The sequence below is a fragment of the Falco cherrug genome, chromosome Z, assembly GCF_023634085.1.
Source record: "Falco cherrug isolate bFalChe1 chromosome Z, bFalChe1.pri, whole genome shotgun sequence".
NCBI classification, from domain to species: Eukaryota; Metazoa; Chordata; class Aves; order Falconiformes; family Falconidae; genus Falco; species Falco cherrug.
The window spans coordinates 25,468,661-25,490,059 of NC_073720.1; the positions used below are offsets into that span (position 1 = coordinate 25,468,661).

The 21,399-nt window shown below is 38.9% G+C and overlaps 1 protein-coding gene across 1 annotated transcript in view; it reads left to right on the forward strand.

Moving 5' to 3' along the window:
- The window catches only part of HOMER1 (homer scaffold protein 1), a 96,065-nt gene that overhangs the window by 47,230 nt on the left and 27,436 nt on the right, over window positions 1-21,399 (forward strand). The window contains exon 5 of the mRNA XM_055699740.1: window positions 357-499. Within this exon, the coding sequence (XP_055555715.1) occupies window positions 357-499 (143 nt within the window). The remainder of the gene's footprint in view (window positions 1-356; window positions 500-21,399) is intronic.

The following is a 21,399-nucleotide window of genomic DNA, read 5'->3' on the forward strand; positions in this document are numbered from 1 at the left end:
ATTTTGAATCATCTATCAAAATTGTTTGTTTCACCATGTTAGGGTATAAAGTAAGAGACAAGTATCCTGGGTGTCAATAGTCACCCATTGTGTGGCAGGATGAGGGCAGGTGAGAGGGAGGTCTGTAATAAGCAGGAGGCTGGATACTTCCAAATAATTTATAGGTCAATTGTGTTTTGTACAAGATGATGTGAATCTTCTGGTAATACACTTCTAAATTAAATTCACATAATGAAATATGATCATGAGAGATGCTGGGAGTCTGAGCCTCACATTAATGCTACCTAAAATTACCGCGTATAGCCTTCCTGAACATGTCGGTTTGTAATTTTAATGTGTTGTTTGTTTTACTTAAGGAATCAGCTGGAGGGGATATTCAGTCTCCTTTAACGCCGGAAAGTATTAACGGGACAGATGACGAGAGAGCGATGCCGGAAGTGACGCAGAACTCAGAACCAAGGGCTGAACCAACCCAGAATGCATTGCCATTTACCCATAGGTACAGATTCCATTCCCACATCCTGATTAAGTGATACCTGTCTCCTTCCTCGTTAAAGGGACCTCCTCCCATATTGTGTGAAAAAAACCCCAAACTCAAATGCCCCCCAAAAACTGGACTGGCTTTCAGATTTGCGATAAAATTTTTGTTTTAAGAAAAAAATGTGTGTGAAAAAATCTCTTGGAATAAGGTTTGGGGACCATTATTTTATAGTTTAATCAGCTTAATGTGAGCCTTTCAATACTGGTTAGTGTAGGTGTCCCTTTAACAGGAAGCATTATTTCAATGTCTGAGATCTTTTTAAAATTAACTGCTTCATAGAGTATTCCAATTAAATTATTTTTGCACACATTCTTTAAATGACTGGTAAGACTGGATGTCAGCCTTTCACTGATGAGTTGTTGGAAGAAAAGGGACTCTTACAACACTTCTGGATTAAGAAGTTTAAAGCAGCCTTTAACTGAACAGTTCTCTGACAGTTGAAAACGTTTTTCAACTTTTTTTCAAAATATGAGGGAAATGTAGTTCTGCTTCAGACTGAATTATAATTCTTTGCACTAGTATTGCTGTGCTCTGTTCTTTAAGAAAGCTAGGGGTTTTATTTAATGATACGAATAATGAGTTAAGATAGATATATCTTGCTTATTAGAAATGATTGTAAATGAGTCACTCTCAATAAAACAATAATGTATTGAGACCATGGAGAGTAACTGAAACACTTAATAAACTTGGAACAGAAATAGAAATACTAGATATGTTTTTTAGAATATTGTCTAATTCAGTTTAAATGGAGTTTAAGAGCTCTTGATCAAAGGTTGGGGAATACTAGGGCTTCAGATGCGTCATGCAATTCAGAATAAGCAGAGAGGGAATTGGAATTGTGCAGGACCTCTTGCGTTGTGTAAGAGAATAATACTATTAAACGTATCTGAGAAAAATGATACACATTTTCAAATGAGAAAAAAATTATACTTTTGCACTAATTTTTTAACAGAGTGTTTGTGTTTATTTTTATACTGCAACTGTCACCAGTGCATCTATTACATATTGTAGAAGAAATGGTGCTTTGTAAGAGTGCTATATGCATGTTGAAGCAGTTTTATAAATGTTGCACATCTGTCAGTGTTCTGTAATGAGTTCATTTAAACTGTGTGTTGGAATTCTCTATCAAGATTTTTGTGAAAAGGAGTTGTGATAAAGTCCACACATGAGTAGTGTTGTTTGTTTTTTTTACTAAATGATAGCTGCAATATCTCCCCTCTTGTTCTGCATATGTAAATGTGTTTTCTTTGTACACCAGTATAGTAACTAAGCTTTGCTCTGCATGGGGCGTGACTGAAGATATGTTTAGAAACTCTCCAGTTCTAATTTTTGATGGTGTGGATTAGAGGTCACAAAACTCTCCTGTGCTTTGCGTTTCTCTGTCTACTTTATGTATGCTGTGTGAGTGCCTGGGTTTTAGTTTTTTGTCCTATTAAATACGACTAGTTAGAATCAGTTTTCTGAAAATAACTCTGCATTTTGAGGGTCACTTCTCATGATGATTCTCAAAAGACCAGAATTTTGTCTTGCTGAGGGTATCTTCGGGTTTGTTAGTGAGCTATGACCGAAGAAAATGCAAATTTTTAAAACTCTTTAAAATAAATTGAATTTTGAACTAGTTGACAACGCTTTTATTATAATTAAATAAAGATCATATATTTATTATAAATAAATAAAGATGCATGAAACGTGCATGAAAGAGAGGGAAAGGGAAGCCTTCAGGATTGTGTTTGTCCTGGTTAAATGGGCATGTTTTTGTAGAGGCATTTCATAATACTACTTTGGCAACTAGGTAGATGTACCTAGCTGCTTGTGATGGCTAAAAGGGTCGTCTCTGCAGGCAGTCTGCTTGCCCTGATTTAAAAGAAAAAAAAATAATAAAACCTTGCACCCCAATCATTGAAGACTCCTGGGCTTTTCATGTGTCATGGGTACAGAAAGGGCTTGTGCTGCTTGTTCCCCGCCCTTCTGATGATGCTGTGTGTTGGTGGCATTTCATGTGTGATGGAGAGGAGTGAGCCCTCTCCTTGTGCATCCTGTTGATCCTCCTGCCGACCACCAAGCTTCTTCCTCCTGCACCCTGTGTTTCAGCAGAGGCTGAAAGCCAGTGCTCCTGGGTGAGGAGGGTAATGCTGGAAGGGCATTTGAGTGTTGTCTTGTGCATGGCAATGCTTTTTATGTATTTGCCTTTACTGCAGGACCTGTTGATCAATTGCTAGGTGCTTTTCAGAGGAAAAGGCATTGTGGTCTTCCATCAATGAGTTCAGCTGTAGGGGACATCAGAGTCACTGAGGCTGGCTATGCTTTACTGAAATAATACTACCATAGCAAGTTAATTTCTTCCATAAATAGGAAAGCTATATTCTGCTCTGGCATCGGCAGTGCATACTTACCCTGTGAAGAACCAGAAGGAGTGGTCCTCGGTGTAGGCTGGAGCACAGGGAAGGTACATGTAGGACTTGGGGGGCCCAGGCAGCCATGGGGAGCTTCATGGGCAGGATGAGGTGCCATGACACTGCACGGTGAGGGTGGCTGGTGAGGTGGTAGCTGTGTGGCTGCCAGGAGAGTCAGCAAGCCCAGCCGAGTGCAGATGTCTCTGCGGCTGAGGGCAGGGTAAAGTTTTCAGGGGGGCTTCTGTCAAAACAGTGATATAGGTAAGGGGTTTTAATGCCTTTGTATGAACGGGAGGAGTCTGACAGGAGTTAACAAGGTCAGTAATCACAGCTGTGGAGGTCATGCTTTAGTCTACATCTTACTACTCATCATTTTTAATCTGCACACTTGAAAAATGTTCAAGTTGATTTTGTTATAACACGTCCTCACTGGCCAGATATGCCCTCTTCTGCAAGTGTTCCCCTCTGTGCCTTTTTATGTCTTAGTGTAAGTAGTTGAGGCCTGTTATTTCAGCAGTGTAAGTGTAGCCTATGTCAGTATTAATAGTTATTTTCTGATCGCTCATATACAAAAGCCAAAAACCAGCATTACTTAGGTCACCAGCATTGTGTTATTAGAGCTCATATTTTTTATTATTTCAGTAAATAATTGTAAGTATTGAAATGAACATTTTCCAGTATATGTCTAAAATCCCATTCATATCCAATGAGCATAACAGAGCAGAAGTCCAGTTGCTTTAATTTATCCTCATCTGGGAAGTCCTAATGCTGTTCACAAGCATAACTCCAGTCAACTGCTTGAGAGATAAGGATATTAAACATTTAAAAGCCTTGCACGGAAGATAAACCCTTGTAGTTAAATATCTTGCCTTTTTTTAAACTATGATGCTTAATGTTGAATTATGAAGTAATATTACTGGAAACTCCCACATCCTATAATATACTATAGACTGAACACTGCTCACATGACTAGATGGTGCCAGAACAAATGAAAGTAAAATGTAGCCTAAGCCTGGCATTAGGATTTTTCAGAATCTTGACTGAGACATTTATCAGTTCTTCTCTGAATGATAGCTAGTCTAAGAAGGCTTTTTTCTAGCAGAAACTAGTTAATCAAATCTAGTATTTAAAACAATTAAGACTAAAAAAAATACGTATTTTCATTCTTAAGTGAATCTTCGTTTCCTCAGACATCTTCCTTATTTAAAAAAGTATTCTCCAAATTCTTCAAGCTGTGATTTACTTCACACACACACACACACACACACACACACCCCCCCGCAACTGAATTTGATCATAAAATGAGGTTTGGAGAGAAAAAAAGTTGCTAAAAATTTTTAACTACTTCTGGCTTCTAAATAAAAGTTTTAATCCTGATGGTGCGTAGTATAGAATTTCTAGTCATCTGAGTGAGCCCAAAGAAATACTATACTAAGCTTGTTCAGCCTTAGAATGTAATTCAAATATTAAAGCTGAGTAGTGTGTCTGGCAAACTGCAACTGCTGCTTGGGGCTTTTTGATAACTTTGGTGAACTTGCTCTTTCCCCCTTGAAGAGAATACATTTGTCTGTAACAAGCTTTATTCCATTTTTGGCACCTTATGAAGCTGATAAAAACACTTTCAGAGACAAAATGTAAGAGGATTCTTCTGGGACAAATCTTGAAAGTCTTCAGTTTTCTGACAACCTTGATTTGAACGTGTTACATCATTTTTTCTTGTAATACATTAACTTGGAATTTCTATTATCTATCAGCAAATATATGTGTATGTGTTACTTGTTCGTTAAAATACTTATTTTTGTATCCAAACAAGTTTTTAATAGGGAATTTTGACTCATTGCCTTAGTGAAAATTGAGTTATTTCAGATGGTGTTTGTATCCTAGATATGTTATTGTCTAGATAGCTTACCATTTAATAATGCTGCATGTACATCCAATGCTGTACTACAAAGAAAAAACAAAAACCTTGCTACTAGATCATGTTCCTTCACTGAGTTTTCATTAAAAGTTGTATGCAGAAATCTGTTCAGTACATTTTTCACTTTGTGTATTAAAGTTGCTCACTTCTACAAGCTTAAATATTTTAGTTATGTTATAGTGAAGGTACTTTGTGGGTCATGCTGAACTGTTAAGTTGGTTTTAAGGAAAAGTTTTGATTTGATAACTTCTGTGGTGTTTTGTAATTTGAATTTATACTCAAATCCTAGTATTTAGATGTTCTTTGTAAGGTTATGCATAGATTCCTTACCAAGTAGGCTTGGAGGTGTGTATTACTACTCTTTTTTTTTTCTTTAATTGTTGGGTTTGAATGGTATTTAACCTGATCATAACATAAGTCCTTGCTGTGAGGAAGCTCAGGGGCTCTAATCCAAGCCCCTGCTCTAAGAAGGTCAGCTGTAAGGTCAGACCAGGCTGCTCCAAGCTTTATCCAGTTGGGTTTTGAAAACCCCATCTAGAACGGAGACTGATAAAGGCAGACTTTTAAAAAATGTTTCTCTGTAACATAAAAGGCAGTAACTGCCTTCACATTGCACAGTACAGTAATGGACTGTGATGTTCTAATGGGTACACCAGAGGAACTCTGATAAATTCAATTACTCTGTTGAGAAAAGATTATTCTTTCTTGAGGTATGCACAGAGAAGAAACTCAAAGGTATGTTGTTGCTGTCAGTGTAGGCAAAGAACTGGTTGATACAGCAACTTAGACATAGGCCTTGACTTATCTCAACGAAGACTTGTTTGATGTTGTGAAAGTCATAGCTGTACTGTTCTTTGGCCTTGTGTGCTCCACAGGCAAGAGCCTGGTGGTCTCTAGAGGAGGTATACGGGGTATACAATTCCTGCTGCTTCCCACGCTCCTGCACTTCTGCCTGAGCTGCTGGGTTCTAGCTCAAGTAGGCTATCCTTCAAAATAAAAGTTATTGCTAGGAAATCAGTAATTTGAAAGGAAAATCTTACCTTGTGTTTGTGTAATTTTATTTCATGTCTCTGACTTGCCGGATTGCAACAATTTCTCAAAATTCTTTAAGGTATCTTGGGAATACATAGTAAACCATTGCATGGTTTTAAACACAGCATAATACAGCTCATCCTGTAACATTTTCACAAGGTATCTCCAGTAACAGAAGGAGGTTGGGAGGACTTCTGTCTACTGTTGGAGGAATGGTCTAGTGTGTGTGTTGCCTAGCTCACAAAAATGAAGAAACCCTGCAACTGAGCTATTAATAATTAATTAATTTTGATTAAATAATTTTAATGGCTGGAGGAATGGAGGAGAGCCAAAGTAAAAACAGCCTGATGTTTAAGAGAGTAATTTCACCATCTCCCTTGTGCACCTAAGCACATTTGGAGCATGTGAATTACCTACTTCCTGCAGTTTATTTAGCGAGAGCTCCAAGGGGTGATGCAGATGATATGAGCTGGTGTTTGAAATTGAATAATATAAATCCTGTCCTTTCAGCGCTGTTGAAACATATTTGTCAAATATTTTCTTAGAAAAGGGGTGTAATCCTTATGCAGTTTGTATTAAAAAACCAAAACAAAAAAACCCAAACCAAACCAAAACCATACTACTTGTACTGTGCAATTTTTCCCCCTTTAATCACATAGCTTAAAAAACAAAAAGGCCAGTAAAAATGACAAAAAAAAAAAAAAAAAAAGGAACTATCTTGCTTAAGGAATGACCTTTCATTTTCTAAAACACACTCATTGTGTTCAACCTATCCAAAGTATGGATTACATTAAAAGGCTGTAATACTTCAGTGACTGTAAGCATTGGCTCTGTGAATTGGGATATATGATACTTAACACTAAGATCAGATTCTGTAGGGTGAGTGGTTTTGCATTTATTTTGGGTTGCATTCATTAATTCACAACCATTACTTTTTTAAAGTATTTTCAAGACTACAGTCTTCTGAAAGGTTATTACTCATTTTAGGAGTCTACTCTTAGCACACAGAGACTTTTTTTTTGGTCATTTTAGGGACTGGTGGAAGAACTAGTCTCTTTATTTTAGAATTTCTTAGTAATCTCCTTAATAATGAACCTTTTCTATTGTGTATTTTGATACCAGTGTGTATGCTGCTTTAAATTTGTAAGCAGTGTCTTGAGAGGTTTCTTTTATGGTATGATTTGTACATATATTATTTAGAGTCTGCTGCTTTGTCAGTTGTAAGCTTAAACATACAATCATCTTTTCAAGAAGTGTTAAAATGATAGTTATGGATCTTATGTAGACAGTTGATACCTCATGTTTTCTTTACTCCTACTTCTACCAGTGTTTCTGATATTGTTTAATGTCATCATACGAAACCCTTCAACCAATACGTAGGAATAAGCTGCAAACTGATCCCTAGACACCATGAAGGGGTCTGAGGTGTTGTCTTTAATACAGCAGAGGTGTCTCTCTGGGTAAATTTTGTTGGTTAGGTCAGCATGTCCAGCTATAAGCAGTGTCTTTTCAAGAATTTTTTTCAAAACTGAGAAGTGTGATTAGTATCAAAGAGAGCAGACACCAAAGGAATGCTGCAGGTCTCAATGCACTATTCTCCAGAAAAAGCACACTGAAAAAAATTGAGAAGAAATAGCTGCTTTGTAGAATTGCTTTTTATTTTATTATCATCTGTGGAAAGACTTTAATACTTTGAAACTAGAAATGTTATGCCTTGTTTGGATTGGAAGACTCAGTGCATACTTACTGTTTTTCAGCCATCCATAAAAAAAAAGCAGAAACAGAAAGCCAGTTAACACCTGAAGTTTCCGGGGGGGGGGGGGGGGGGAATCAAACAGCTATTGATCCTCTGAGTCTCCAATGAGTTTTCTGACAGTCATGACCCTTGAGGAAAAGAAATATTTTGTCAAAAACAAAAGCAGAGGGGTGGTTTTGCAGGGCAAACGTTTTTCACGCAGTCTGATCACTCAGATGTCACTGTCTCCTCATTAGTTAGGAAAGTTGATGCACGAAAGTATTTCATGACCAAGATAACGTGAACCATTTATGCCCGTACCTCTAGCCTGGGATTAAATCTTGGTGAGGAGGTGGGAGGCTTTCTTCAGAGCCTAGAATTTTGACTGTTTGTAGCAAGACTCTCCTATGGCAGTCTGTTCTGCCAGTAAGAGTATCACACAGACTGTATCCATCTGCACACACACGTGCTTTGCCTCACCAAAGGAGCTCTTCAAATTGTGCCCCTACAGCCACTCAGAAGTTCATGTTAGAAGGTAAAGGCTTCTTGTAGCTGGTGTGTAGCATTTCAAATGCAAGGCTTAGTCTAGTTGTCTTTACCAACACAAAATACAATATGTAACCATCTATATGGCTAGACAAATGCTAAAGAAACTTTTCCAGACTTGTTCAATTATTGTTTTACTTCTCTAAATGGACTCTGTAGTTATAATCTGGTTCTATGAAATGAGAGAACAGTCTAGACTTGGGTTTTCACGGTATGTGTGCCCATCCACATAGAAATTGCTGAAAAGGTTACACAGTTCTAGAGAAAGGAAATTAAAGAGAATTGAAGATCTGGCCTTCAGGTCACTTTTAAGTATGCTGCAGAATAATCTGAATTGCTGTCTTATTTTGATCGATGTGTATTTTATTTATCTCAAGGTTCACTTATTGTCAACTTTGGATTATTTTGTAAACTCAATATACAGAACATGGATGAACTTATGTAACTTACAGTCATTGTAGTAGTGGAAGAATGTTTCTGTCATATTCCTTAGAAGTAAAGAAACTGAAGTGTTGCAGAACAGTTTTGAGTCCAAAGTCCACAAGCTAAAAAACAGCTTTAAAAAAACTCAGAAAGCAAGAGAAGATGGCTTTTTGTCAGTTTTGGTATATTGAAATACGTTATAACAACAATATATTCTCAAAATAGAACCTTACTTTTTTAAAGCCAACCTAAACCTGTGGGCTTTAAACTTTTTTTCTTTTTACTTATACTATACCTTTTGAGTATTTGTGAGGTGTGTGTTTTTAATGAAGACACATCTCCAGTTGTTCAATTGCTTGAGTATCTGAATATCCACCTGATTTTTTTACTGTGAGAGTGGCGAGGCCCTGGAACAGGTTGCACAGAGACGTTGTGGATACCCCATCCCTGGAAGTGTTCGAAGTCAGGTTGGATGGGGCTTTGAGCAGCTTACTGTAATGGAAGGTGTCCCTGTTGGTGGCAGGGAGGTTGGACTAGATTGTCTTTAAAGGTTCCTTCCAACGCAAACGATTTGATGATGCTGTACCAGAGAAGACAGGAGCTAAAACAAAGTCACCTGAAACAAAAACAAACACAAAAGAAGAGCCCACACCTTTCAGGTAGTGGCTCTTTTCAACAGTGGACTCTGTGTTTCCAATTCACTTGGCCCCTCTACCCTGCACCAGGTACAGTGTCTGTTTTGCCTGTGCTCTTCTGAAAGATCTCTGTTTTTCTGTACCTCATCTCTCTGCTTTAGTTGGAGAGGAAGAATCTATGTTAAGCCTTTTTTTCATTACTCCTTTCTTAACTGCCCCCTCTCCTTGTAGAAGAGGTGCATCCTAGAAACAGAAATCAGTCTGGGTAGTACCATCTTCTGTTTAAGCTTAAGAGCCTGTCATTCATTTTATTCCTACTGTCATTTATAAGGATACTATTAGATATGGCGTAGGGGAATTTACATGACATCTGACCTTAGTTACAAGATGCCAAGCATCTTAAGTCATGGAGTGTTTCCACTTTTAAGTCCTGGTAAGTTATTAAGTGTGGATTCACCTAAAATGTGCTACATGGATCCTTGGGTCCATGGGTTTTGCCATTTATAAAGTGCTTAGGTGGTGATAATGAAGTACATACGGACTTAAAAGTTAACTATATTTTGATCAGTTAGATAACTTTCTCTTAGGGGATTGACCATGACAGTCAGAGCCAATCATAGCTGGCAACAAACAAATACTTAAGTATTCTTTTCCTGTTGAAGATATGAGGTAGATGTGCTGTTGTCCCAAATTCTGCTTGGGTTAAAAGAAAGCAGAGATGGAGCATGAGTATACGAGGTGGCTGCAGCTCCTGTTCCTTTGCTACTTCTCTGATGCCATAGTTAAAGTTGCCAAATTAGCAACCGTACCTTGAGCAGCTGGTGGGGGCTCCTAGAGGTCTGTGAATGCTTCTGTCCCCTGGAATATTTTTCAGTCCCAGGCACATGTGGCTTGGGAACTAACTGTGCTGTGTCTGTTGACTTCTTCAGTTCAGCACCAACATAGTTGTCTGTGTGGTGCAAAGAAGTCATGGTAAGCTTGATGAAGTCACTTGCTGGTCTTAGATGTTTATTGATAGGATTCAGCCAAATGGATTACCTCTGCCCACTTCTTGAAAGGATGAGTATTTAAAAACTAAAGTTTGACAAAGCAGAGAAAAGCAGTTTAGAAAATTCTATATTAAAAATACATAGCATGAGTACTAACAGTATTTTCAAATAATTGTTTCATATTTAAATTAATTTCTTATACAAAAAATAGCTTTCATCAAAGTTATTTTCTTCTAGAATTTATCTGGAATGGAGCTGACTGAAATTCGTAAGCTGTATAGCTGTGTATTTTTTGAGGGATCATTTTCCATCCCTGCAAGAGATGTGGGACCAAGGACCAGGAGCTCTTAGTTTTCACATGAAGTGGAAAGCTTGGTTTCAAGTCTGATCCAAAAGATCCATGCTGTTTTATTAATAAGATACTTTTTGGAGTGTGTTGGTTTTGTCAGGTGAATTAAGATTGCTAAAGAGCTCTCCCTTTTTTAGAGGCAGGCTTTACAAGTGCACCTAGTTAAGGTAGTAATTTCTTTGCAGAATGATGTGTCCTGGGTCTTCTTGAGGAGAACCAGCAAATTCTGCCACATCCACAAGACACTGAGGTTGAAAAACTATGCCTGAGGGGCTTCCATAGTGCCTGATGCATTTCCTCCTAGGCAGGCACCTAAGACTGGTCAGATGAAGCGCCATCTCAGGATACTTAACCTCTTTTAGCTTTTAAATATCTAAACCTGGGGAAGAAGGGTTTCATCCACCAATCCCTCTTTACCAGGTCCAGCCTTAAATAGTACCTCCTGCCAACATTCTCATCCAGAGTTGTGCTTCCTGTTTTTCATGGAGGCAACTGTCACCTGGCGCTGTGACCCTGCCATGGCTCCCTGGAGGGCTGCTTCATTCACTCTTCCTACTCTCCAGGTTATGGTTCCTGTCCAGATAGTGTAAGCCCCCTGGAAGACTAGAGTAAAACCTCATTGACTCATCAAGTAAAAGTCTGAAGTTGCTTTATTGTAAGCCATTTCAGAATGTGTCTGAATGTGCATTCAGGCTCCACCTGAATAAGTTGTGTTATTGAACGTAATTGTGTCATGTTGATTAATTTCGCTTGCGTTATAGTAGGAAGACCTTGCAGTGGACCTTTGATAGCATTGACCTAATTCCTGCAGACACGGGTAGAGGTCAGGGGCAGGTGCACTTAAACACAAAAGTGGGATATTTTGTCTGTCAGAAACCTGAAGTACTTAATATATTCTCTTCTTGAGGTAAGAGTTAGCTTGAAGAATAAAATGGGGAAAACAGCTGAATGGAGATCAACATTTCCTCTAGTTTTCCATCACATCTTTTGAGTTCCTTTAATATTGCTGTAGAAGCTAGTGACATTTTGTACTACAGGCAGAAAGCGGTTTGTGTTGATTAGTGTTTTAATCATACAACAAGGGGCTCTGCTGAGATGAGTTTAAATTGCTGAATAGCACTTTGGTGAGATGTGGACAACTGGCAATTCATAAGCAGCATCAAAGGATTTCACAGTGACGCCAAACAGCCATCAAGTTTTGTCTGTAATGAATTGGGTTGGCACAAATCAGCAATGAACTAGAATAGGAAGGGTATTTTTAATCAGCTTTTAAGCCATTTGGCAAATGAAGGAAGCTGGAACTGAGTGAAGGTGCTGAAATAAAATGTCTGGGATGTCTAGCTCTCTGTTTTCTCAAGTACACAATAATAAAACATTACACGTAGTGCATTTGTGATGTTGAACTTTGATTGTAGGGTTGTTGCCTTTGCAGATTTTACTCTGTGGCACAGTGGTGTAATAATGTTTTGTCATTAAGTGCAAAGGACTTGCTTTTCAAATTAAAGATAAAATAGTGGAAACCATTCTTCTGGGAGATTGCAACCACATGGGAAAATAAGAAGTGGTTCTATTTAAACTATGGCTCAGAAACAAAACAAAACAGAAACAAAAAATTGCAAAAAAACCCCAAACCAAAAGCAAACCAAACCCTAAAGCTGAATTGACTGAATTTTAGTAAGTTATCCAACTCTTGGGTAGTTTGGATTTTTTTTTTCTACTTTGCCAAAGGAAGAAAAAGAAAAGTTTTTTTTCTCCTCACTGTAGTGAAAATAAGTATAGAAATAAGGTGCAGGTTTGTTATCTGAAGCCAGCCAAATGCTTTTTTATGTAGGTAATACATTCAGATTAAGTTGGCCTGAATTTTAAAAGGATATCTAAAATAGTTTCCTGCATGCCAGCAGTGTGATTTGAACTGATCACTGTGTATGACTGCAACTTACCTGTTCACTTCATTTAGGCAATACTCTGAAATTTAAAATTAATTACATGACAACACGTATTGTGTAGCATCTACTTCTTACACTCTCCAGAGATTTTAGTATTTTGTTTAATTCTACTTTAGCACTTTGGGGATTATTTGTGTTGAGCTTATGTTCAGCACAGTAGAAGGCTCAGGAAAGCTGGCTTTTCAATGTCTTCACATCATGCTGCTGGCGCTACCCTTTTCCTAGTCTAGGTGCCTTATCAGGGGAAGTGAAATAGAGCTTGCAATATTAGAAAACAAACGTGCTGAAACAGTGCTGCGGCATAGAGGCATAGACTCGTGAAAGGATGGGAGCTCAGCATCAGTTCTGCTGTCTGTGAATTCACAACTAGCAAACCTCACATGCAAATTCATACTCCTTGCATCCCTGTTGGGTGTGTGATGAGTTAAGTTTAAGGTGGGGTAGGGAGAGAAGTGGGGAGCCACGCTTTATATTCTTCTATGAAACTGTTGTGTCAATTAAGTGTCAAATTAGGAAGAATGGGTCTATAAATTACTATATTTTTAACTCCCCGCTAAGATTTTGAGCCAGATCATCTGACCTATGAATTATTCTGAAGACAAACTGAATAAAACCTAAGATCACTTAGTCTAGACTGAGTAAATAAGAGCTAGCAAATACCAGTGAATTAAGGTGCCACATTAGATTTTTTCTTAAGAACTGGGATTTGTTATGGCACAGGAGAGGAGATTGCTTCTTCTAAGTGTTAACCTGTAGTTCATAGAAAAAGTACAGTATCAGAGACTTTCCATGTATTAAATTCAGTCTTTTTTTTCATCAATTTAATCTCTTTTTAGTAATTTGACTCTAGGATCAATGCAGTGCAAGAAATTTAGTCTTTTCTCTGATTCAAATTTGCTTTAAACAAGGCAAATTTAATAATTCCATTCTCTTAAAAAGCTGGGATGGAAAGAACTGTAAGTTGCACTATTAACCACATTGCAACTCACTTGCAAGTTGTACAGTCAATAAATGCTTTGTTGTGATCATATACTTCACATGACTTACTGCTTATTCTTCAAAGTACTTCTGACAGCCCTATAGATGCTTCGGTTTGGACTTCATATACAGGCTATTGACAATAAGTAATTGTATGGCTATCACTGGAGATAAATCAAACATAATTAAATTTGCCATGCTCTCACATAGCTTCTGTCCCCTTAATGGAATAAAATTATTTTCTTGTTAGCATGTAAACTGACAGTTCATCTCCTGCTCTAGCTGTGCAATTGCTGCATGTCATTGTATTTACTGGGATAAGCACGCTGGGAATTGTAATGCAAAAATGAATTGCACCAGGAGTTATTATTAGATGTTGTAAGACAACATAATGCACTAGCTAGACCGAGGCCAAACAGTCATAATTTAGAATGCTTATGCCTGCTTAAGTCTTTCTGTAGGTCATTCTATAGCATGTGTTTCTGTTGCTGGTAGTGGTGTAGAGGCCTGGCTGGCATCTACTGAGTTTGGTGTCGGCTATGAAAGTAAGGCAGGAACCAGCACCGAGGGGTCTTAAGAGGCTGAGCCATCCTGTGGTGTCACTAACAGGCGGTTTGACTAAGATGTAAAATAGGCACTTGCAAGTCTTGTAAGTTACCTTACTTACTGAACTAACTTAAGGTTACCTACTTACCACTCATAACAGCTTCTGTCTTCAGCAGAGGCAGAGCACGCTCCGGTTAAAGCTGGGATGGTACCTAGAGATGTAGGCAGAGGCTTGTGCTGAGGAACTCCACCCGTTACCTGTGGTGTGTGTCAGATTTACAGGGTTGGGAGAGGTGCCCCCCACCACCGCGCAGCTCTGCAGTGGCAGCAGTTGCTGGAAGCATAGCTCTTACTGCCTTCACTCCGGTGTTGCCAAGCTGAGAACTGCTGCTGAGCTCGATAGAATCAGCCTGTAGCTGCAGCAGCCTCATGGGCCGCATCCGTAGAGCTAGACAAAGCAGGCCTTGGCACTGAGGGCTGCGGGCTTGCACATTTCCACGCGTTACGGCAATGACGCTGGATTTCTTCTGCAGCCATGCGGTGTCCTTGTGGTGGTAAGATGCGGTTAATGTTTTATGTGGAGTCCTTTTCCAGTTCCACATGCCTGCAATGATTTGAAGGCTGCATTGGCACCCATTGCAGCGGTATTCTCCTTGCACAGACGTGCAGCAGTGCATTACGTGCCCAGAAGAATTTCAGATGGGCATGGGAGGGTTGCAGATCATGTAAAGCCTTGGAAGACTGTAGAGATGAAAGGGTGCTAAACCTGACCATGTGTGAACTGTGCCTGGGATCTGTGTGTCCAGCTGACGCAGACCAGGGCAGTTTGAAGAGTGTGTGAAGTGCCCCGTCCATATGGCCTTCAGGAGCTGGCGCTGTTTGGCCCTGTTTTACATAGTGGTGGAGGTCTGGTCACTGGGAACAGAGCTGTTCCTTGTCCTCGCTACCACAGCAGTTTTGTGGTGAAGCTAGAGAAGCTTCTCAGATTCATCGAGGTGTCATTGAGACCCCAGTTCAGGGAAACTCTGAAAACCCGAACAGCGCTCAGCAAGGAGCCAGGGTGGGAGGAGTGCGGGGCCGTTGAACAGTCTCCTCTGTTCATCGCTGGCAGAGTGCGGATGGGCTCAAGGCACCCACAAACTCTTGTTCCAGGCAGGATTTTTGAAAGAAACGGTGTTTTGTCTAGCCAGGGGCCTCAGCAAAATTAGTCCCTACTAATTCTAAGTGTAAATTTACAATTAAATTATTCTAAATTCTTACGTATACCAATAAGTTCCAGAAAGAAAGCAGTCGTGATTCAGATCATTCTAGTGTCAGGGTCACTGTGTCCTAGTGTCTGACTTGCCGATAACCACATCACCTAATTGCTTTCATAAAGTGATTAAGTGTGACATGGGAGGCCCAGTTAGTTTGACTTTATCTCTAGCCAAATACCTAGTAATTTTAGAAAATGGGATGCAAGTTCCTAAATAACTTAGGTTGCTTTTGAAAATTTAGTTTTGTTGGAATATTTGAAGTGTTCAGCACCATAGCAACAGCAAGGAATTATGCCTAGTTGTTTAATGCACTAAAAAAACTTAACTGGGTATCAGTTGTTAAAAATATAAGGTACATAACAGGTGTGAGAATAAAAGTACTTCCAGTGATACCAATAAGCAATTTCAATAAAGGAACAAGGGCAGATCTTTTTTAACTTTTTCAGACTATGTGATAAAATTTAGGTTTTCAAGGTCTTACGGGCATGAGAATAAAAAACTTACAGTGAAACTGATAAGCAATTTCAGTAAGGGAGCAAGGACAAATCTTTTCTAATTTTTTTGAGTATGTGATAAGTGTTAGGTCTACAAGGTTTTAATGTTTAGTGCAAAAAAAGCTAGAAATTAATTAGCTATGGTTGCTCTTGAAAGGACTAAAAGTTATAAGACAGTTACTGATCTTGGTTTATGCTCTATGGCCTTCATGAAGAGATAACCTAGCATCTCTACTATATAAAATACTATATAAAATTAGACAAAAATGAGATCTTTTTAAAAGTATATAATGAAAATAAAAGTTGAGACTCCAGAGAAATCAGTGATTTTCTTACTGATTCAGGTTAAATACAAGTCTTTTGCATTGCGATACGGTGTACAAAAGACATGCATAAAACTGTTCTTAACAGTGTAGTTTAATGAGAAGCAGAGTTTAAATGTCACCTGTGGAAAAATATTCAGTGTGCATTAGGAGACAATACAAGAAGCTTGGAAACTTTGTTGTTTCTTGTGGAGAAGCATGACTCTTCTCTTTGTCTCCTGCTTTTAACTTGGGTCGGGACTGGGATCTTAATGCCCTGATCAGTCAGGATCATAGCTGAAGCATTGATTCTGTGTTAATACCAGACCTTCTGCATCCCGTGGGGCACATTTCAGGAGCTTTTCTGTTGCTCTTGACTCTTGGTGTTTCAGTAAGCAGTGACCACCATACTTGGGCATTTTTTTTCTCTGGCTTTGTTGTCTTCTGCAGGAATACCATGCTGGGTTACCATAGATTTCTGTGAAATTTTCATTCCTTAAAAGAAATCGAGTAGCCAGTCTATTCCTCAGTGATAAGCTTCCATTTTGAGAGGTGGTCTGTGTTGTGGTGGTTTCTATGGGCCCTGTCATGAGTGAAGGCTGTATTACAAAATGCAGAACATGGATTTAGGTGGTGGATCTAAACAAGGTGTAATCACCAATTAGCATTGCATAGTGGTCTGCTGTATAGTGGAAGGAGTCTGTACGCAACCTCTTTGGTCATCTTCATCCATCAAGTGTGCAAAGATACTGACCCTTCCCCAGTGAACTGATAAAGCATAGCACAAGAGATGCCTAAGAACTGGTCAGCCTGTAATAGAACCGGAAAGGCAAGTTTTCTGACCATGGACTGCATGGGTACTTTGGAAGATTCAGAATCCAAGAGCATGGTCAAACTGAAAGGCTAAACAAAAGTGAAATGTCATATATGAAACACCTTGAAACAAAAATCTGTAATAGCTCCATAAGCACCCCTCTGCCCAAATTTGTGGAAAAACTTCTGTATTTCTGTCTTATACACTGACATGGAAATTGGGAGTTCAAGCATATTGTAGCTGAGTTGAGCAAAGGGGTGTGCAAAACAAAACAAAACAATACAGTATGTCCTGGATTGGGATAGACCTTTGACATTTGATAGACCCTAGAAAAGTCATGCTCCCACCTGCTGATTTCAGCCATCCAGCTGCCTTTCTCTCTTTCCAGTATGTGTGGCTTTGTTATTTGTCACCTCACTTAAAGTATGATGTGCTCTGCTTCAAGGGCCTCCTTCATCTTTTCTTGCTGTGATCGAATTTGTCGTTTAACCAATACAAAGAGCTGATTCACAGCTATGTTTCCCTGATGTATCTCCATTGAGATCATGTAGATACTCCTTATCCCAAAGGGAAGAACAGATCTTTCATGCTCCATTAATGTTCCTGCCTCTCTCCCCAGGGGAGCTATCCTCCTTTACTAAAAATTCTTTAGAATACTCTAATTAAGGATAAGGATCTCTTTGAATATTAATTAGTTTCTCATTGGCCTCCCTCAAAATATTTAACTTAAAACAATTTCGTGGTAATTATTTCTTGATTGTAACTTTGAGAGGATTTTACTCTTTTTCAATAAATTCCAGTGTACCAAATAAGACTGCCTTTTGTATGTGTCCAGTTAATCACAACTGGAGATAAGACAATAAGCAGTAGCTGTAAGGAAGCATTTTTTTTTTTGTTGTTTCTGAAGTTTTCGTTTTAGAAAAGCTGTCATTCTTACCATAGCTTTCCCTCTTTTGCTGGTCTTTAATTATTTAACTATACTGTAGATGGCTGTGTCCCTCATGCACATAAATTCAGTCTTTTGAGTGGCTGAATCTACAGCAGCTCTGTACAATGACTAAAATGGTAGAGCAACTCAAAACTTTTCTTTCTTGCCTTCCTGGAATGGTGAGATAGGACCGAATCTATTCCACTGCTCTTTCTTGAGCTTCTCACTCCTTCTAGGACTCTTAATTAGATGTAATTAAATAAACGACAGAACTCCTCTCTGTTTCCCATTTTGCTTTGAATGTTCAAGAGAGGGATACATTTCCATATTATTGCTGAGAGTGTAGGGTACTTTGGCCTAGCAGCAGGGCAAACTCTAAAATCTTCAAATTTAAATCCTTCCTATCACAAAGTAATTTTACACATATAATATATGGCCACAGAAGATGCCTTTTGAAATCTCTGAAAAGAGGTGAAATTCCAAAATACCCGTTTAAAATTTCTTCTAAATCAGGACACAAAGTGAGGAGCTTAAGTCTCATTCTCACCATGAATGAGAGAAGAATTCTTGTGAGCTTTGAGGAATACCTTGAGGGATGCTGCAGTCATCTGTGCCAACAGAGTCAACATCTCCATCTAATAGGGCAGTCATATCGTTCCAGCATAGGCAACAGCAAACATCGCCCATTGCAGAAATCTCACCCTTCCAGCCTGGGATCTCAGCATTATCTGAAGCTAATTTCATATGGAGGATTTCATAAAGAACTTAGGCAGAATTCCTTCCCAAATGAACCAGGTGTTTTTACATAAACCCAAATGCTTGCCTTACACTTCCAAAGAGAAATTAACGCTACTTGAGTTCACTAGAGCTCTTGGATACTACCGTTAACAGAACCAAGTCATTCACAATCCTCTTTTGTTCCCTGACCGTGAAGAGCTGCTCTGTAATGCTCACCAGCAAGGCTGTCAGAAAGGATTCACCCCTTGCAGCCAGCACAGCTAATGCATTGTTACTGGCTGGTTGACATACATCTCCCACGGACTGGTAGTGCGCACTCCACCAGACTCTTGGGCTGCTTCCAATGCGTGCTGCTATTTACAACCTGGGCAACAGCTACAGGGACTCTGCTCTGTTCATATTTGTCAAGTTTTACAGATTTACTTACTACACCAGATGCCATATTTTGTAGTGAAAGTACTCCATTCTCAGCTGAATTTCTCCTCATTTCTGCTATCCCAAGACAGCACCGTCATCATACTGTGATCTGCACTGCAGGTGTGACACCTGAAGAAGTTACATGCTCTTGAATAATTGTAGTTCTTTGAAACCATGACTACGCTATAGTAAGAAATACAGGTTTAAAATTAATTAATTTTATGCAATGATTCCAATACTAAGCTCCATAAAATATTAATAAAGCAGACTTCCTTGCACATTTTATTTATATAGATCTGAAATAAAGCTTAAACCATGTTTTATAGTGTTGGTACTGCATACAACTCGGCAAACAATGAATAAGCAACACTGATTCAAAAAGCAGAAAACATGTCTTGATTTGAACTGCTTTTGTTTCTTTGTTCCATGAAGGCGTCTCTCAAAATAACTTCATTCTGAATGCAACTCATTAAAGTATGTTCCCCGCCCCCTGCCTTCGCAAGCCTTCTCCAACTGGCTAAACATGGTGACTAGAGCTTTTCAGATTAATTTTCCTTAAGTGACCTACTTTGCAGACAAAGATAATCATGCATTTATAGCCTCTGGCACTCTATTCAGGTCACAGATGGACAGATAGCAAAGCTATTCCTCAGTGACTTAGTGGGGTTGTAACTAATCCCCAATGAGAAAGGAGATCAGCCTGATGTTAACTGGTCAGAATGCCTGAAAGTATGGAAGATCATTGACTCCTACTTTAATTATCAGGGGGTGTCACAGTTAGGCTGTATGATACCAGCTAGCAATTATTCTAGGAGTGTTTTGTGTAGTGATTGAATAACTGGATGCCATAGATGTTAAATGTCCAACTTTGAGTCCTTTGCCTTGATGGTGGAGCACCTTGTGGTGTTCTGACTGTGGCCATGTCTGATGTCACACACGTACCAGATACTATGGTCAGCACCAAGGATCACAGACTTTTGCCTGCTAACAAGTCATCTTGTGAACAGTTGTCATTATAAAGATAATTTTCTGTGCAATCAGAACTAAACTTCTGTTATGAAAGCGGTTTTTTTGTATAGCATGATCAGTTGAGCCAATAATACTTGTATTTAGCTGTTATCCGTTAGAGGCTCATTCTCCCTCTTGTCTTTGGCACTAATGTAGTCTATGCAGCAAAGCTTGTTCTCTTTATTTTCAGATGTTCAGAAGTTTCACAAGGGAAATTGCCAGGTTTTATTCTCTGTTAGGGTATTCTTAAAAGTTCGTTGGAGCTTTTCATGCTGACAGGCAGCAAGCAGGAGTGTTAAGGATGTCTTTTTTTAAAGGACCGTCTTGAAATTTAGTGTGCCAGGCAGTCAGTCAGTGATGCTAATTCTGACAGGTCTGAAGAAATAACTGTTAAAATTTTGACACTGCCAGCAAAGGGATGGATGGCTTTCAGAAAAAAATGAAACGTGTATGCAGGTTGAATTCTTGTACCACCGGACTGCTAACATGTATGCCTGTGTTCCCCCACTATGTACATAACAGCCTTGCTCTTTGCACCACAGTGCAAAATTAAAAGGTTTTCTGGTGGAAGTTGCATTGCAGTTTGGATCACTGTGATCACTGAGTAGATGTTCATATTTCATGTGCTTCCTAAAACAAATAATCTCGGAATATGTGAGGAATTATTTGGGTTTGGTTTAGATATTTACAAATGTTAAGAAAAACCAACAGAGCTCTGTGTGTTTCCCATGAAAGAATCTGATGCGTTGAGGGCAAAATCAATTCCTTTTAGCAAAAAGCCTTTCAGACAGGAATTAAGTAAAAAGTTCTAGAGAGAAAGAGTATGCGCAGCCCTCCTGTACCTGACCTGAGGGACTGTAGTGCAGCTGTTCCACCATCAAAATTCTGGCTACAGGCTCTAACAGAACCCTTAGAATTTTCCACACATGACCTTCAGCTTCTGGATCTGTGTGTTCCCCCTCTCGTGTGTTAGTCCCAGCATCTTCCTTTCCAAGGGAGAATTCTCATTGTGTCTGAGCCATGTGTTTCTCAGCGTTTCCTCTGGAAGTATTGACAAATTTGAACCAATGTAGCTCTGCAGATGCAGGCATCAATGAAGATACTTGTAGTCTAGCTTAAGAACGGTCTGTTGTGGGTGTGCTTTTGTCTGGTCCTAAAATAATTAATCTAAATCCAAATAAATCCAGTTTTAATCAAAATAATCCACAAATCATTGTTTCATTGTTTTGGGGTTTTTTTTTTGTTGTTTTTTTTTTTAACTTTGTCAAGAAAGTATTTGAGAAAAGTAAGTCAGTACTGCCAGGATTGGTTGTGGGCTATTTTAATCAAATTATGATTTTATGAAACAAAAAATTATTTGGTTCTGTGTTTCCTGGTATGAGCCATCACACGGTTGTGTTTATGTCAGAGA